General features: G+C 42.6%; 1 protein-coding gene and 1 pseudogene across 1 annotated transcript; one reads left to right on the top strand and one right to left on the bottom strand.

Moving 5' to 3' along the window:
* Window positions 1-3,260: 3,260 nt before the first annotated feature.
* On the top strand, window positions 3,261-5,818 carry LOC147425193 (pentatricopeptide repeat-containing protein At1g11290, chloroplastic-like). The gene has a single exon (XM_086500148.1). The coding sequence runs from the start codon at window positions 3,525-3,527 to the stop codon at window positions 5,370-5,372; it is 1,848 nt and encodes a 615-aa protein (XP_086356274.1). The 5' UTR covers window positions 3,261-3,524; the 3' UTR covers window positions 5,373-5,818.
* A 176-nt stretch (window positions 5,819-5,994) lies between these two features.
* Window positions 5,995-7,376, bottom strand: LOC147425194 (uncharacterized; annotated as a pseudogene).
* Window positions 7,377-14,408: the final 7,032 nt, after the last annotated feature.

Below are 14,408 nucleotides of genomic sequence, written 5' to 3' on the forward strand. Positions count from 1 at the left end.
GTCTCCCAAGGGGACCAATGAGCATTCAGCAGCCCAATGGCTTGCCTGATTCCTATTGGCCATGAGGCAAAGGGGTCCAATGAGAGTTTAGTTGCATTTATTAATTACCTAAAGCTCTCACAAAAGGGGAAAGGGGGACACATGTCAGAAGGCTATCACTTATGCTGCTTAATTTCCATTGGCTAGGTCTAGGGAGGTCCAATAGGGTTGTAGCATGAGTAATTAGCAAGGGAGGTCGACCAAGAGAGAGAGGGGGCTGATTTTTGCAAGGCATTATCACACACACACTCACACAATCTCATGTGTGAAGCAAAGAAGACTCTCTCTCCTTCTCAAGCTTTAATGGAAAGCTTACCACCTATTCCAAGCTTGTGAGAAGGGAGGCCTACAACAACAACTCTTGGCTTTGTGATGCAAATCCAACCAAGAGCCAAGCTTCAAAGTATGCTCACCTCCTCTACCATGCTAATTACTAAGCTAAGCTATGCTAATACGAGTGATTATGTGAGGAGATGTACATCTTTCTCGTAAGAATACTCCTTCTTCCTCTCAATCTACTCTCATACCCCGCTAGCTCTCACCATCTTCGAAGGTGTGTGAGGTCTTGGGTCTAAGACCGTGAGGGAATTGATGTTGTGAGTTGATAAGTGTTTTGCTTAGTGCATGAAGTTTCTATCTTCATTCCACTAGCTAGTATTGAAGGAACACAAAGGATTGTATTGTAGAATGTCTCTCTTGATGGGAGAAACCATAATACAAAGCCTTTTGGAGGGGGGACCGGCTCCATGCAAATCTGGTCCTCAACTATTGTCAATTGCTTAATTTCTCTCTCTTTTGAAGTATTGTTCATGCTATCTAACTAGGTGTTATGCTTTTTGTTGCTCTCTCCACCCAAGCACTCTTGTTATTATCATTAGGAAGCTGTTCATAGTAATTTTCACTATGTTCATGCTATTTTCCGCTACACACAAGTTACTAGACCATTAAATGTTACAGCTCTAGTCCATTTTTGACAGATGCAAAGCAATGGCCTCTCTCTTGATTGCAGGATTTTCTCCCCAAGGACAATGCGAGAAAGCTCTATGTTGTTTTCGGTATATGTGAAGCGAGGGCTCTTGCTGAAAGATATCATGCTTAGGGTCTCTTGGAGAAAGATTTCGTGCTTGACCGTGCTTTGATCGATATGTATGCAGGATGGGGTGCCCGAACGACTGCGAGTTTGTGTATGTGTATGTGTATGTGTGTGAGCTTACAGACAAACAATCCGGCAGATTCAACCTACCTTAAGACCACGAACATAAAAAGTAGTGCAGGTAATGGTAAGCATGATAGAAAAAGAGAATGTGACAATTGACATGTTGGTAGAAGTCGTGAAAGGGATGATGGGTGATTTAACAATGCAAGGAAGGTAAAGGAGCCAATCCATCCAAGATTGTGCTTTGATGTAGAAAACCATTATCAAAGGTAAACTTATATTCCGTGTTTTGATTTTCTTATGTCATCACAAAAGTTCTTAGATTATATCATGTATACATTAAACCAATGAATTTACATCAGTTTTATTGAAAAGATTTTAGATGAAGGTGACAAGGATTTGTTATGCCCAACAAAGGGACACATAGACAATACGCCACAACATGGCAACGTGGAATGATACGTCTTCATAAAACATCGGTAATGAGTTATTCCTTGTACAACTGTAGTATTTTTACAATAAAAAAGTCCCTCCAGTGGTACTGGAGGAGAAGCATAAGTCCCCTTTCAACTCTATAGAGGATAAAAGTGGCGGGGGAAGGGCATGTTTCCTACGGTTTTACTATAAATGTGGAGAACGGTGCCAACTCCACACCATACATATGTATGTTTTTTTCGTTTTTTTATGGGCACAAGCATCGCGAATGCACAAATGCATCTATCTCCGTCTTTATTAGAATGTGCAAATTTTCACATCCATACATTTTTTAATGCAAAATCTCATTTGTGATGCGAGGCTGTAGAACTTTTGATGAAAGCTTCGGGGAGAGATGCTATGCATCTATCTCCGTCTTTATTAGAATGTGCAAATTTTCACATCCATACATTTTTTAATGCAAAATCTCATTTGTGATGTGAGGCCGTAGAACTTTTGATGAAAGCTTCGAGGAGAGATGCTATGGAGCTATCAGCAAAAGCTATGCCATGAGGTAAAATCACATCATCATGACTTTTTTAACTCTTACCATCTGAGCAATGCATCAATCAAGGCAGACTAGTTCTCCTAGAGATTTGCACCAAAAAAAATTGCAGCGGTCAATCCAAGTGCCTTGGGTCATTAGGCCCTTGTCAGATGAGGGCGGACGCGGTGCCTCCCTTGTCACTAATTGACACCCTCATTTTTTTAGAGGGGATCTACAACTGAAAATCGGCGTTGCTTTTCGACGAAGATCACAGTCGTTCATTTCGAATGTGAACTTGATGTAAACTAAATGTAAACTCAAACAAATGTGAACTCGTTGTGAACTTGCATGTAAACTAGATGTAAGCTCGAAGTAAACTTTGTGTGAACTAAGATCTTGACGAGCAACTAGGACTACAGAATATAATCCTATCATCCTCCATGCCTGTCAAAATGTGCGCAATAGTGTAGTGGTAAAGCAATGGCATTGGGTGAGGGAGGTTGCGAGGTCGAAGCGCACCACACATCCTTGTTTTTTCCTCCATATGAATCGAAAGGCCCACAATGAACAATCATCTGGGACCGTAGATCCCCTCTTGAAAATGAGGGTGTCAAATAGGACTTGGTGCCCCTCGTCACTAAGTGACACCTCCATTTGGAGGTGGGATCAATGGCTCCCGATCACCGGTTGATCTTGACCGTTGGATTGCCTACGGAATGCAAAAGATTCCCACTTTCTCAAATCCGGGACTTGAACCCACTACCCTCTCCCCCACGGGATTGACTCTAACCACTAGGCTAACGCGCGCTCGTTGAAAGGTGTGTGTGGGATAAGTTTATAGATCATCGCGTCGCGGACAAGTTTACACGTAGTTCACACCTAGTTCACACCGAGTTCGCACTGAGTTCACACCAAATTTGGTGTGGTGTGCAGGCCCTCCCTAGTTCACACCGTGTTCACACCGAGTTCACACCAAATTTGGTGTGGTGCACATATCTCCGAGTTCACGCATAGTTCAACCTAATTTAAATGTCGATCGGACGGCCCGGATTGCACCCGCCTCGCGACGCCTACTATGGGCCATTGATCCCACCTCCCTCCGGAGGTGTCATTTAGTGAAGACGATCGGTGCCTCTACTCTGACGCGGAAAATGGTGAGCAGCGTTTAAGGAGCGGACGACCATGGCTGTGGATGGCAGCCACGTCGTGTCCAAGCTCTTCTCGCCCGAGTTCATTGGCTGCACGATTATGCGCAGTCTCAGCGAAACACTTTTTTCTTTGCTTGTCCTCCACTTCAATGTGACTGCGATGACGGACGCCAGCTGATTCACAAGTAGTGACAAGTCCTCCTCAGCTATCTTTGCAGAGATGGCCATGGCAAGCTATTTGACGACGGGACAGGACTCGGACTTGTCGTGGAAGGAATTCTTTAAGGACGCCTCGAAGTCCACACATGCCGACTTTAAGCACAGATTCTCCATCGGGCCTCTGTCGATGCATAGCCGCCACAATCCATCTAGGGTTTCACAGGAGGAGCTCGTCAGGCGTGAATTGGCCCTTTTGCCTTCCCTCATATGGGCATGCTGTAAGACCAAGGACCTGTCGACAGGAACCCGGCTGCATTATGAGCTTCAGAACAGGGGATTAGCTGAGAAGAACTACTCAGACGCTTTGATTACTATGTATGCGAAGTGCGGTGAGCTTCGGAAAGCACAGACACTACTTGACATGCACAGCAGCAGCAGTGTTATCCCATGGACTGCATTGATAGCAGGCTATGCCCAGCAACGGAAGGGCCAAAATGCTTTAGATTGTTTCGAACGAATGCAGCGCCAGGGAATTCATCCTAATACAGTGACATATGTGTGTGTCCTCAAGGCATGTGCAGTGATCGGAGCCATACACAAAGGCAAACAAATTCATACAGAAATTTCAGGGCAAGGGTTGCTTGAGCATAGTATTGTTCTGGGTACTGCTCTTGTGGACATGTATGCCAAGTGTGGCGCTCTTTCCCAGGCTCAAAGCGTCCTTGAGAAACTCCCTTCTCGCGACGTGGTATCCTGGAGTGCTTTGATATCAGGTTATTCTCAAAATGGGCAAGGCCAAAAGTCTCTAGAATGTTTCGAACAAATGCTACACGAGGGAATTCCTCCTAATGCTGTAACCTATGTGGGTGTCCTAAAAGCTTGTGCTGTGATTGGAGCCGTAGACAAGGGCCGGCAAATTCATGAAGCAATTGCAAGGCAAGGGTTGTTGGAGAAAAATGCTGTGCTGGGTAATGCTCTTGTGGACATGTATGCCAAGTGTGGTGCTCTTTCTCAGGCTCATAGTGTTTTAGTGACACTCCCTTTCCGTGACGTGGTCTCTTGGACCTCTTTAATTGCAGGATATGCTGAAAGAGAGCAAGGCCAACAGGCTCTAGAACGTTTTCAACAAATGCAACGTGAGGGCATCCTTCCAGATGCGGTGACCTATTTGTCCGTTCTGAAAGCGTGTGCAGCGATCGGAGCCATTGACAAGGGAAAGCAAATACATGATGAAATTTTCAGGCAAGGGTTACTAGAGCACCATATTCTACTGGGTAGTGCTCTTGTGGACATGTATGCCAAGTGTGGTGCTCTATCTCAAGCAAGAAGTGTCTTAGAGAAACTCCCTTCTCGCAACGTGGTCTCCTGGAGTGCTTTGATCACAGGATATGCTCAAAAGGGGCAAGGCAAACGGGCTTTAGAATGTTTTGAAAAAATGCAACAGGAGGGCATCCATCCAGATGCAGTGACCTTTCTGTGCATTTTGAATTTGTGTAGTCATTTAGGTCTGGTTGAAAAGGGTCAAGAGTTGTTTGATAGTATGGAAGCCAGGTATGGTTTGAAGCCTGATGTTGAATGTTTTACGGCCATGGTTAACCTTCTTGGATGTGCGGGGCACCTAGCAAAGGCAGTTGAAGTTATCCAAGGAATGCCTTTTCCTGCCAACACTGCCATTTGGCATTGCCTCCTAGGTGCTTGTCAGAAATGGGTAGATGTGGATGTGGGTACTTGGGCGTTTGAACAGGCAGTAGAGCTAGATGAATGCGATGGGACGGTTTACATTTCGATGATAAACATATTTGTAGCAGCCGGCATGCAAGAAAAGGTCAAAGACATTGAAGCTATGAGACAAAAGAACAAAGCCTGGAAGCCAACAGCAGGCTGTAGTTCAGTCCACCGATCCAAATAATGCAGTATATGAGGTTTGTGTTGGTAATGCAGAGACTATAGAGGCTAGAGGATGCCTTTGCATACTTTCTAAGTCTAATTTTGGGGTGCATGTGACATGTCTTGTGCTTCTAGGGAGGTTTTAACGTAGTAGGAACAATCGAGGTGTTTGGTGATCTATCTCACATAAATTCTGGGTTCCTTCATAAGTTGCAAGCAAACTGACGTGTTGCTTTGTGTGGTTAAGGCTTCAGATTACGGCAGCACAGGAGTACAGATGGGTAACCTTTTTCCATCAGGCATTTCAATTTGCCCTGTATACAAAATGTGCACCAAAAAGGAGGGGTGACTGCATCCTCTCAATTCAAGTTTGGGTACACTATCTCTTTTAAACCATTACATTTGTGCCTATGACATTGTTCTCAATCCCTACAACATATTGGTTCCAGTAGTAGGACCCGTTCTTTGACAAAAGTCTTGTACCATAATGAGACACTGAAGTGACCTCTTTGGTTCCTTGAAGACACTATGCATGCCATATTATTCTATTGTGAAGTCTTGCATTTGTCGTACAAATGCTCAAAAAACAGGTTGCACCTCCACAATCATCAATCCAACTTGATGCCAGAGTACACCAATGTGTCTCATGTCAAAGGCATATTCAAAAGAAAGCATATCTTTGTATCAGAGGAAGTATGCAGCAATTGCAGGCGCAATGGTCTTGAGTTGAACTTTACATCCAAACTCTATTTATAGCATGAATAATAAATGCAACAAGGCCATCATTCAACAACCGTGTCCAGGTGTGCAATAACCTTTTTCACAACTAGAAAAGTAAACCACATGCATCTATGGAAATGATGCTACTGTCAGGAGCTTCATACAGATCCTTCAAAACTGTCGAAGAGTTCCAACAACCAGCCCCCCAGACGGGCTATCAAGCGTTTGAGCCGCATCTTCAGCATGATGAAAGAAAGCAAAAAGTTCCTATCACTAGAGCTTCTTGATGGTGACATGGTCACTCTTGATCTTGAAAAGGAGGAGCATCAGTCACTTGGACTCCTCTTGATGGATCCTTGGATGCCTCATAAAAACCTCCCAAAAACAATGCCAGTTCCTTGAGCTAGCTATCAGCAATGGTTGATTTTGAAACTTCATTGACTGTGGTGGCCAAAGATAGTAACAATGCATCCTCTGGAAGTAAAGCTGAGCTTGTCTTCATTTCAACCTGAAGCTCTCTATGGTGAGCTTCTATAGATCCAATGGTGCCCTTTTTCTTTGATGTAATAGATTGTAAATTCCAATGCTTGACTTACTCAAGGGTCAATAGTAGAATAGCAGGTGGCCTATGAAAAGTATTGGGCACTAGAAGCTCATTCAACTTGGATGCAAATTCATCACTAATTATTGGCAGGGGAGCAGAACCAAGGAGCACTTAATGTAGCAGCTGACACATCAAAAATTCAGAACGCGTCACCCCTATAGACTTTTTGAAGGTGCTATGCATAGATAAGAGCCTGGTGTACCCTCGAGAAATGAAACACTGTCCAGTACAAATCCCTTGGTGGAGGTGGTGATCGAAATTAGCCAGAGAGCTGAAAACAGTGCCAGTAAATGCATATTGCTAGTTCTATGCAAGCATGGAAATTTGCCTCTCTCTCTCTCTCTCTCTCTCTCTCTCTCTCTCTCTCTCTCTGAGAGAGAGAGAGAGAGAGAGAGAGAGAGACATATTGAGATGGAGAGAAGAGAGAAGAGGATGGGGTGAGTTTTTCTTGCTAAAAGTGGTAACTAAAAGATGTTGTCCCACATGCCTCTTATCATGAGTAGGCATCATTAGTGCATCATTACCAAGATGTAGACTTTGGAAATTAAAACATCTCTTTCCATTAAAATACACAAGATGTCATTAGTGCCATCTACCTCATCTTCATATGTAATCACTTCAAAGAGTCTTCATGTCTTTCTTTGTGCTCTAGGACTAAACCAAGAACACTTGCATTCAAAAGATCAGTTCAAATATAGCAATCTTGCAAAAAAGCATACCCTCTTGATCTAAAATCTCTGGCAAAGTATTATCTACTACTCATATGTTAGGGGCATGAATGAATTTGAAAGAAGGAAGGAAAAGAAGAGAGAGAGAGGGGGGGGGGGCTACATTTTTTGTGAGAATCCCCTCAGAGGTTTAGGGTTCGTGAGTGATTTTGCAAGAAAAATGATTGTAAATTGCTAGAGTAATTTTGCAAGAAAAATGATTGTAAATTGCTAGCAAGCATTACCAAGAGCTTTGGAAACAACCTACATTGCGACCTTTTTTTGGAGATGGAAAAGAGAGAGATAAATTCAGACAAAAACACCATATACAAACAAAGAAGGAGAAGAAAAATATTGAGCATGGTGGTGTTCTCTTTGTATAATAAGTTTAGAAGAAGTGACTATGAAAAGTTAATGGAGACCTTAAGAAATCACATTGGATATCCTAGGGGAAAATTTGAGTGGGAGAAAATTTCCCTTGGTGAAGCCCTTTGTTTTCAGTGTACTACTACAAGAATACAATCTAAAGTAAAGAAAGAGCATTTTACTTGGTATGGTAAATTTGGTGAGATGGCATACCATCTTTGAGATCCAAACACTATAATTGTTTTATGAAGTAATGATGCTCGCCTTTATGAAGAGAAGATGCATAAGAAGATTCCCGCCCCCCCGCCCCCCAAACAAACCAAAAACCCAAAAAAAAAAAAATCACCACCATCCAAAACAAAAAAAAAACCAATGTGCCAAGTTCTTGACGGCATTAGCCAAGCACGACCACACTTGGTTGATTTATGTTATGGGATATGGTTGAGAGGAGGAATCGCACCTTTCGAGCAAAGATTCTCGAGTAAACACAAAGCTGGGTGCATCGTGGGAAGGTTGCTTTTTTCCACCTCACGTCGATTGGGATTGAGTCACACCCTTTGCAATAGAGCCATTTGTGCTGATATAAAAAACATGGCTCTCATTCAAAGTTGCAATTGCTTCCTTGACTAGTTTAGCAACCATTATTCTACCCATTTGAATTCTTTTCTCAAAGTCCTTTGTGAGTTTACTCCACTTTACTATCTTACCATCTCGATAATGAGGATGAAAGCCACTTGGAACTCTACTATTTGTCACACCCCCGAGCACATGTGGATTGTTGCCTTGTCTACTCAAAACAAATCCATTAGATTGTAGTGTTGCCACCTTATTTGTAGTCAAATATCTACCAATGGCCACAGGCCACACGTCCGGCACTGGGCCTGGGGGTCCTGGTATCATGTCATCAGCCTCCCATGTGTGTATGTTGGATGTATTGCAAAACCAGATAAAGCCTCCCACAACACCAATCGACTTATCGCCAACCGAGGGATATTTGCAACGTCCCCAAAAACATGGTGCAAGAACACGAGTTTGCATATGTACTTAGATGAACCATTAATCAAGCAAGCACATCTTCCACTTCTTGCTTCTGCCAAGGGCTATTGCTAGATGTTTCTACAATATTTCCCATGCAACAACCGTCATGCATTCATTGCTTGCTTCGTAGAGCTTTTGTGTCGCCCTGTATGTTTATGTATAAAGCTTGGTTGTAGAACTGCTCCCCTTTAAGCAACTTGCTTAGCTACAGGTCGTGTTTGTGCTTCAATGGATAAAGATGTTCTTACTTTTCTTACTATTGATCATCGTTTATCTGTGAAGATGTGGTTTGCATTGTGTAATATTTTGTGTCTAACCTTGCAAAGGGCTGATATTGACAGTATATTCTCTTTTTGTGGTTTGCATTGTGTAATCTTTTGTGTTTAACCTTTATAGAGGACTGATATTGACAATATGTTCTCTTTTTTATGAAAGTGTTTTGTCAATGTATGCAAAGGAGATGGCTAGAAACGTGGTTGCTGACACAAGATAAAATTATGGCATTCAAGAGGAGCATCACATGCACAATGTTTTCATCAACGATGAGTGTGATTCCTCATAGTTATGGACTCTATGTTGTCAAGTCAAGAATCTTTGTTTGTTGAGTGCTTTGTCTTCAATATGCTTATTTTTACAGAACTTATCACATATGTAGCTTTTCTAACAAGGCTTTGGACATTTTGTAGAAGGGATGTTTCTATTAAGAAAAAAGTATTTATTTGTGTTTTGGTTAGCTAAGAGTAGCTTGTTACAAAGTTTAATATTGATGCATGCATTAGCCTCCATCTTCATTCATTCGCTCGAATTTTAGTTTGCTCGAAAAAACTTGCTCGCCACATGGTAGGACTCGGTTGAGAGGGCTTAACTCTCCTCTCAAGGTGGTCATTGGAAAGTCTTGGAGGTCATGACAAGTTGTTCGCCCCTAGTTAGGTGGACCAACCTCAAACTAGGACGAATTTCAAGCGAGCTAGTACGGAAGTGCAAGAGAGTAGTGGAGACACTAGAGTGGGGAGAGCCGCAACCCGATATTTCCGTAACTCCATCAATCACTGGTTCCCTTGGCTCTCTAAAGCCAATGTCATACCTTTGGACCCACTTTGGAGGGGCATAGCCAGAAAGATGAACAACAAAGGTCTTAGACACATGGCCCATTTTTGGGACAGTAATGCCAAGAGATGGAAGGATTTTGATCAATTGGGTTCCCAATTCGACTTGAGTGGGACAGAAAGCCTGCTGGTTATCAGAGTACTGGTAAGGTTGGACATTGGTAGTTTGCCGATATGTGAATCCGAGTATGAGTGGAAGGCCTTGCGATGGCCCAAGAGCATGAAATTTGGGAAGCCGAATACTAAGGATGTTTATATTTCTGTAATGGCCTTGACTGATTGATTCTCTTCCCTCAAGAAACAATGGAGAATGCAATGGCCGGAGGCAAGATAGGAGACAATAATGAGTAATATTTGGGCCCCACATTGGCTTATGTCAATGAAGTGCCTTGTATCGAAGGTATTGTGGGGGGAAATCCATGCCATAGTGATCGATGCAGATAGATGCAACAACTAAAAGTAGCTTGTGAGGACCTGCCTCACTTGTTCAAGGATTATCCGGCCATCAATGGCCTCTGAGGGAAGGTGTGCAAGTGGGTCCAAAGGATAGGGAGAATAGGTTTCCATAAGAATGATCTATTCCTTGGAGGGAAGAGGTCAAAAATCCAAGCGTTATTGGTATGAGTCTAGGAACCATAGGGTGTTTGAGAATGTTCTTGATATGGCGAGCTTCACAGAGATAGTTCTCGAAAGCAAGGAACTGATTGTCTCCATGGGTAATAGAAAGATCTCAGACAAATAGAAAGGGGCCACCAATGCCATTCTGACGGGATATGACTAACTGGATGAGCGATAGTTGTTCTTCTCTTTGAGAAGCTCTGCTATCGTCTATTGTAATCTATTATCCCTCAATGCTTGTCATGAGATTGAGGTACCTTTGTACATTATTTTGATGATAACAAAACATACACTCACAATTTGTGAGACCGGAAGAAAAAAAAGAATTTTTTTTCTTGGTTGTAGTAAATTGCACATATCCCATGCGAGGCAATATAAACGTCCTTATGAGTGCACAAGGTCGCCTAATCGCCTTTGAACCCATGACTCAAGCCACAGAGTTCAAAGACTCAACCAACCAAGCTAGCTCCTTTGGACTGTGTTTCTTCAACTTAGATTAATAGAGTGGTTACTCAAAAAGCTGTAATTGTGCACAAAAAAGTGCCAAGTGCTTTGACTATCTACCAACTAGGACAAGTAGTGCAAGTTGAATTATCTCATAGATAATACCCCAAATAATACATTGCATGTGTATTTTGATGCTTATTTGGTTTCCTCGCATACATTTAGAGTGAATTGGCTTCAGTACACTCCCTCAAACATGCTTATAATGTGAAAAAGTCCCAATTTCTTGCTTGAAAATTTGGCGAGCCTCAAAAACCTCTTTTTGCATTCAATGAACCTTGAAAGTTGGAAATCTAGTAAGAAGGTGTAGGGAATGGTCGTGCACTAACCATTCTCATTAATCATGGGTGATCGGAGGAGGCCGAGAACCTTGATTATGCGAATGATCTATGCACGACCATTCCCAGTGGAAAGATAGTCCCCCCCTAGAGTGATGGGCCTATATACAATGCACGGGGGGAAAAACCTCCTCAACAGGGAAAAAATGCCCTGGCGGTCCTAGTGTGCTCACACATGTAACATTTAATGGCCTAATAACTTGTGTGTAGCGGAAATGCGCATGAACATAGTGGGCATTTCATTAGAATAGATTCCTAATGAGAATTACAAGAGTGCTTGGGTGGAGAGAGCAACAAAAAGCATAACACCTAGTTAGATAGCATCGACAATACTTTCAAAAGAGAGAGAAATTAAGCTAATGACAATAGTTGAGGACCGGATTTGCATGGAGCCGGTCCCCCCTCCAAAAGGCTTTGTATTATGGTTTCTCCCATCAAGAGAGACATTGTACAATACAATTCTTTGTGTTCCTTCAAGACTAGCTAGTGCAATGAAGATGAAAGCTTCATGCACTAAGCAAAACACTTAGCAAACACAACTTGAATTATCCCCGTTCTCAGACCCAAGACCTCACACACCTTCGAAGATGGTGAGAGCTAGCAGGGTATGAGAGTAGATTGAGAGGAAGAAGGAGTATCTTACGAGAAATATGTACATCTCCTCACATAATCACTCATATTAGCATAGCTTAGCTTAGTAATTATCTTGGTAGAGGAGATGAGCATGCATTGAAGCTTGGCTCTTGGTTGGATTTGCATCTACATGCCAAGAGTGTGTTGATGTAGGCTTTTATCTCACAAGCTTGGAGTAGGTGATGAGCTCTCCATTAAAGCTTGGGAAGAGATAGTCTTCTCTTTCTTCACACATGAGATTGTGTGAGTGTGTGTGTGATAATGCCTTGCAAAAATCAGCCCCCTCTATCTCTCTTGGGAGAGCCCTCTTGCTATTTGCTCTTGTTGAGCCCTCATTGGCTCTCCCCAAGTCAAGCCAATGACTATTAAGCAGCATAAGTGATAGCCTTCTGACATGTGTCCCCCTTTCCCCTTTTGTGAGAGCTTTAGGTAATTTAATAATTAAACTAAACTCTCATTGGACCCCTTTGCCTCCTGGCCAATAGGAATCACGCAAGCCATTGGGCTCCTGAATGCTCATTGGACCCCTTGTGAGACTGCCCAATAGTCTTCTAGGAGACTTAATTCTCATTGGTTTCTTTTATTAAATGTTTTTAAATTAATTAAACTAGATTTACTCTAGCTTAATTCTCATTGGTCCACTTCAAGGGTCATCCAATAGAAACTGGGCACACCTTGTGGGCATCTGGCCTAGGGAGCTGACATGTGTCCCTCATTCCCTTTGTGTAAAGGGAGCCTGTGTGTGTGTGTGGCTTTCTCTCTCATCCCCTAGAAGAAGGGCTCGCCCCCTCCCATGTAGGGATATGTGTTGACTTTGGAGAGCACACAAAGCATCCAATTCCCCCTAATCTTTAACCCTTTGGACACAACCTTTGAATTTTGGAACCTTAGCATTTTGGAAGTCTTAATGGGCTGAACCTTAGGGTCTTTTTAGCCCATTGTTGCACATGGCTCTTTTGCAGATGGCCCCCCCTTTGGATCCCTATTTTCCCTCCTTTGGATCCCTACTGTGGCCGGTCTGCTAGCTTAACCAATATTCTAACCTTTTCTCCCCTGGCACTTTCCCACATTAAATGATCAGTTTAATATGAGAAAATCCTTTAGGAGAATTAGATATTGATTATTATGACATTACCTCTCTCTTGAAATCATAGTCGTCCTCGACTATGGTGTAGAGAAGATAAAGCATATTCATGAGTCCTTTTCTTAGCGGGTAGAGGATCCATATGTTACCCTACGACATCATTCCACAATGGATGACTAGTCCATTTGGCGCTTGAGAGCCTTAGGCTGCTGCAAGCATGTCTGCACATTAGTCCTATCAGTCTTCCATAATAGAGTGACAAGCTCTACTTGGTGTTTGGGAGACGTCGTCTCCGCAAACTTGATCTAAGCATGCATACTACTTCATTTTTGTGCACAATAAAGAAAAAGAAAGTCTTATAAGACAAAAACTTTGTTCATTTTTAACATTTTGTACATTTGCTTACTCATTGGGAAGCATTGTAAGCATTGACAAGGTTTAGGTTATCCTTTAATTGTATGCCTTGCATCCATCTAGCATCTTCAAAAGGATAATTCTTAAACTTAATAAGATATCGTCGGATAGTCTTACCGCCTCTTAGCACCTTGTCTTCATGTCGGAGAATGGACTCGGGCTGCAGCACCTCCTCTTGGTCCTCGATCTCTGGCGGGTCTTCAATAGTTGGTTCTTGAGGTGGCTCTCATTTGTAAGGCTTTAATAGGCTCACATGGAAAGCATTGTGTATGAGCCAATGATTGGGCAACTTGAGTTGATAGGCCATCTCATTGATTGGCCTAAGAATCTGAAAGGGACCATAGTATCTTTTTGCTAGTTTAGCATAGTACTTTTGGTGGCCCGTAGGATTCTTGCCCGTCGTGTGCCTTAATTGAGCCTTGGGAAACTTTAACAAGACCCAATCGTTTTTTTTAAAGGCTTGGGCTCTTCTGTGCTTGTCAGCAGCAGCCTTTTGCCTTTGCTGTGAGATAGAGATAGCATCCTTAATCTTTTGAAAAGATTCTTGTAGGTCTCGGCTATACTCATCTGCAGCGAAGATCTTCCCATGTACCTTAAGTAGCAAGGGACTTTTTGATCTTCCCTCAATTACCTCGAAAGGTGCTTTTCCCGTGGAAGTATGTACAGTGTTATTGTAAGCATACTCCACTAAGGGTAAGTACTTCTCCCATTGGGATCTTTGATCTACTTCTGTTACATAGGCTTTTAGTAGATCGAGAATGGTTAGGTTAGCTATTTCACTTTGGCCATCCGTTTGTGGATGATAGGCCGAAGAGAAGTTTAGCCTTGTCCCTAAATTCTCAAAGAGACCCTTCCAGAAATTACTGGTCATTCTAGGATCTCTATCCGACAGTATGGATATTGGCAAGCCATGGTACTTGAAAATT

Source organism: Adiantum capillus-veneris, chromosome 25, assembly GCF_014529385.1.
Source record: "Adiantum capillus-veneris isolate H3 chromosome 25, ASM1452938v2, whole genome shotgun sequence".
In the NCBI taxonomy this organism is placed as follows: Eukaryota; Viridiplantae; Streptophyta; class Polypodiopsida; order Polypodiales; family Pteridaceae; genus Adiantum; species Adiantum capillus-veneris.

Excerpts from the sequence above, each read along its gene's own strand:
- LOC147425193 (XM_086500148.1), top strand. The coding sequence starts at position 3,525 with ATGGCCATGGCAAGCTATTTGACGACGGGACAGGACTCGGACTTGTCG.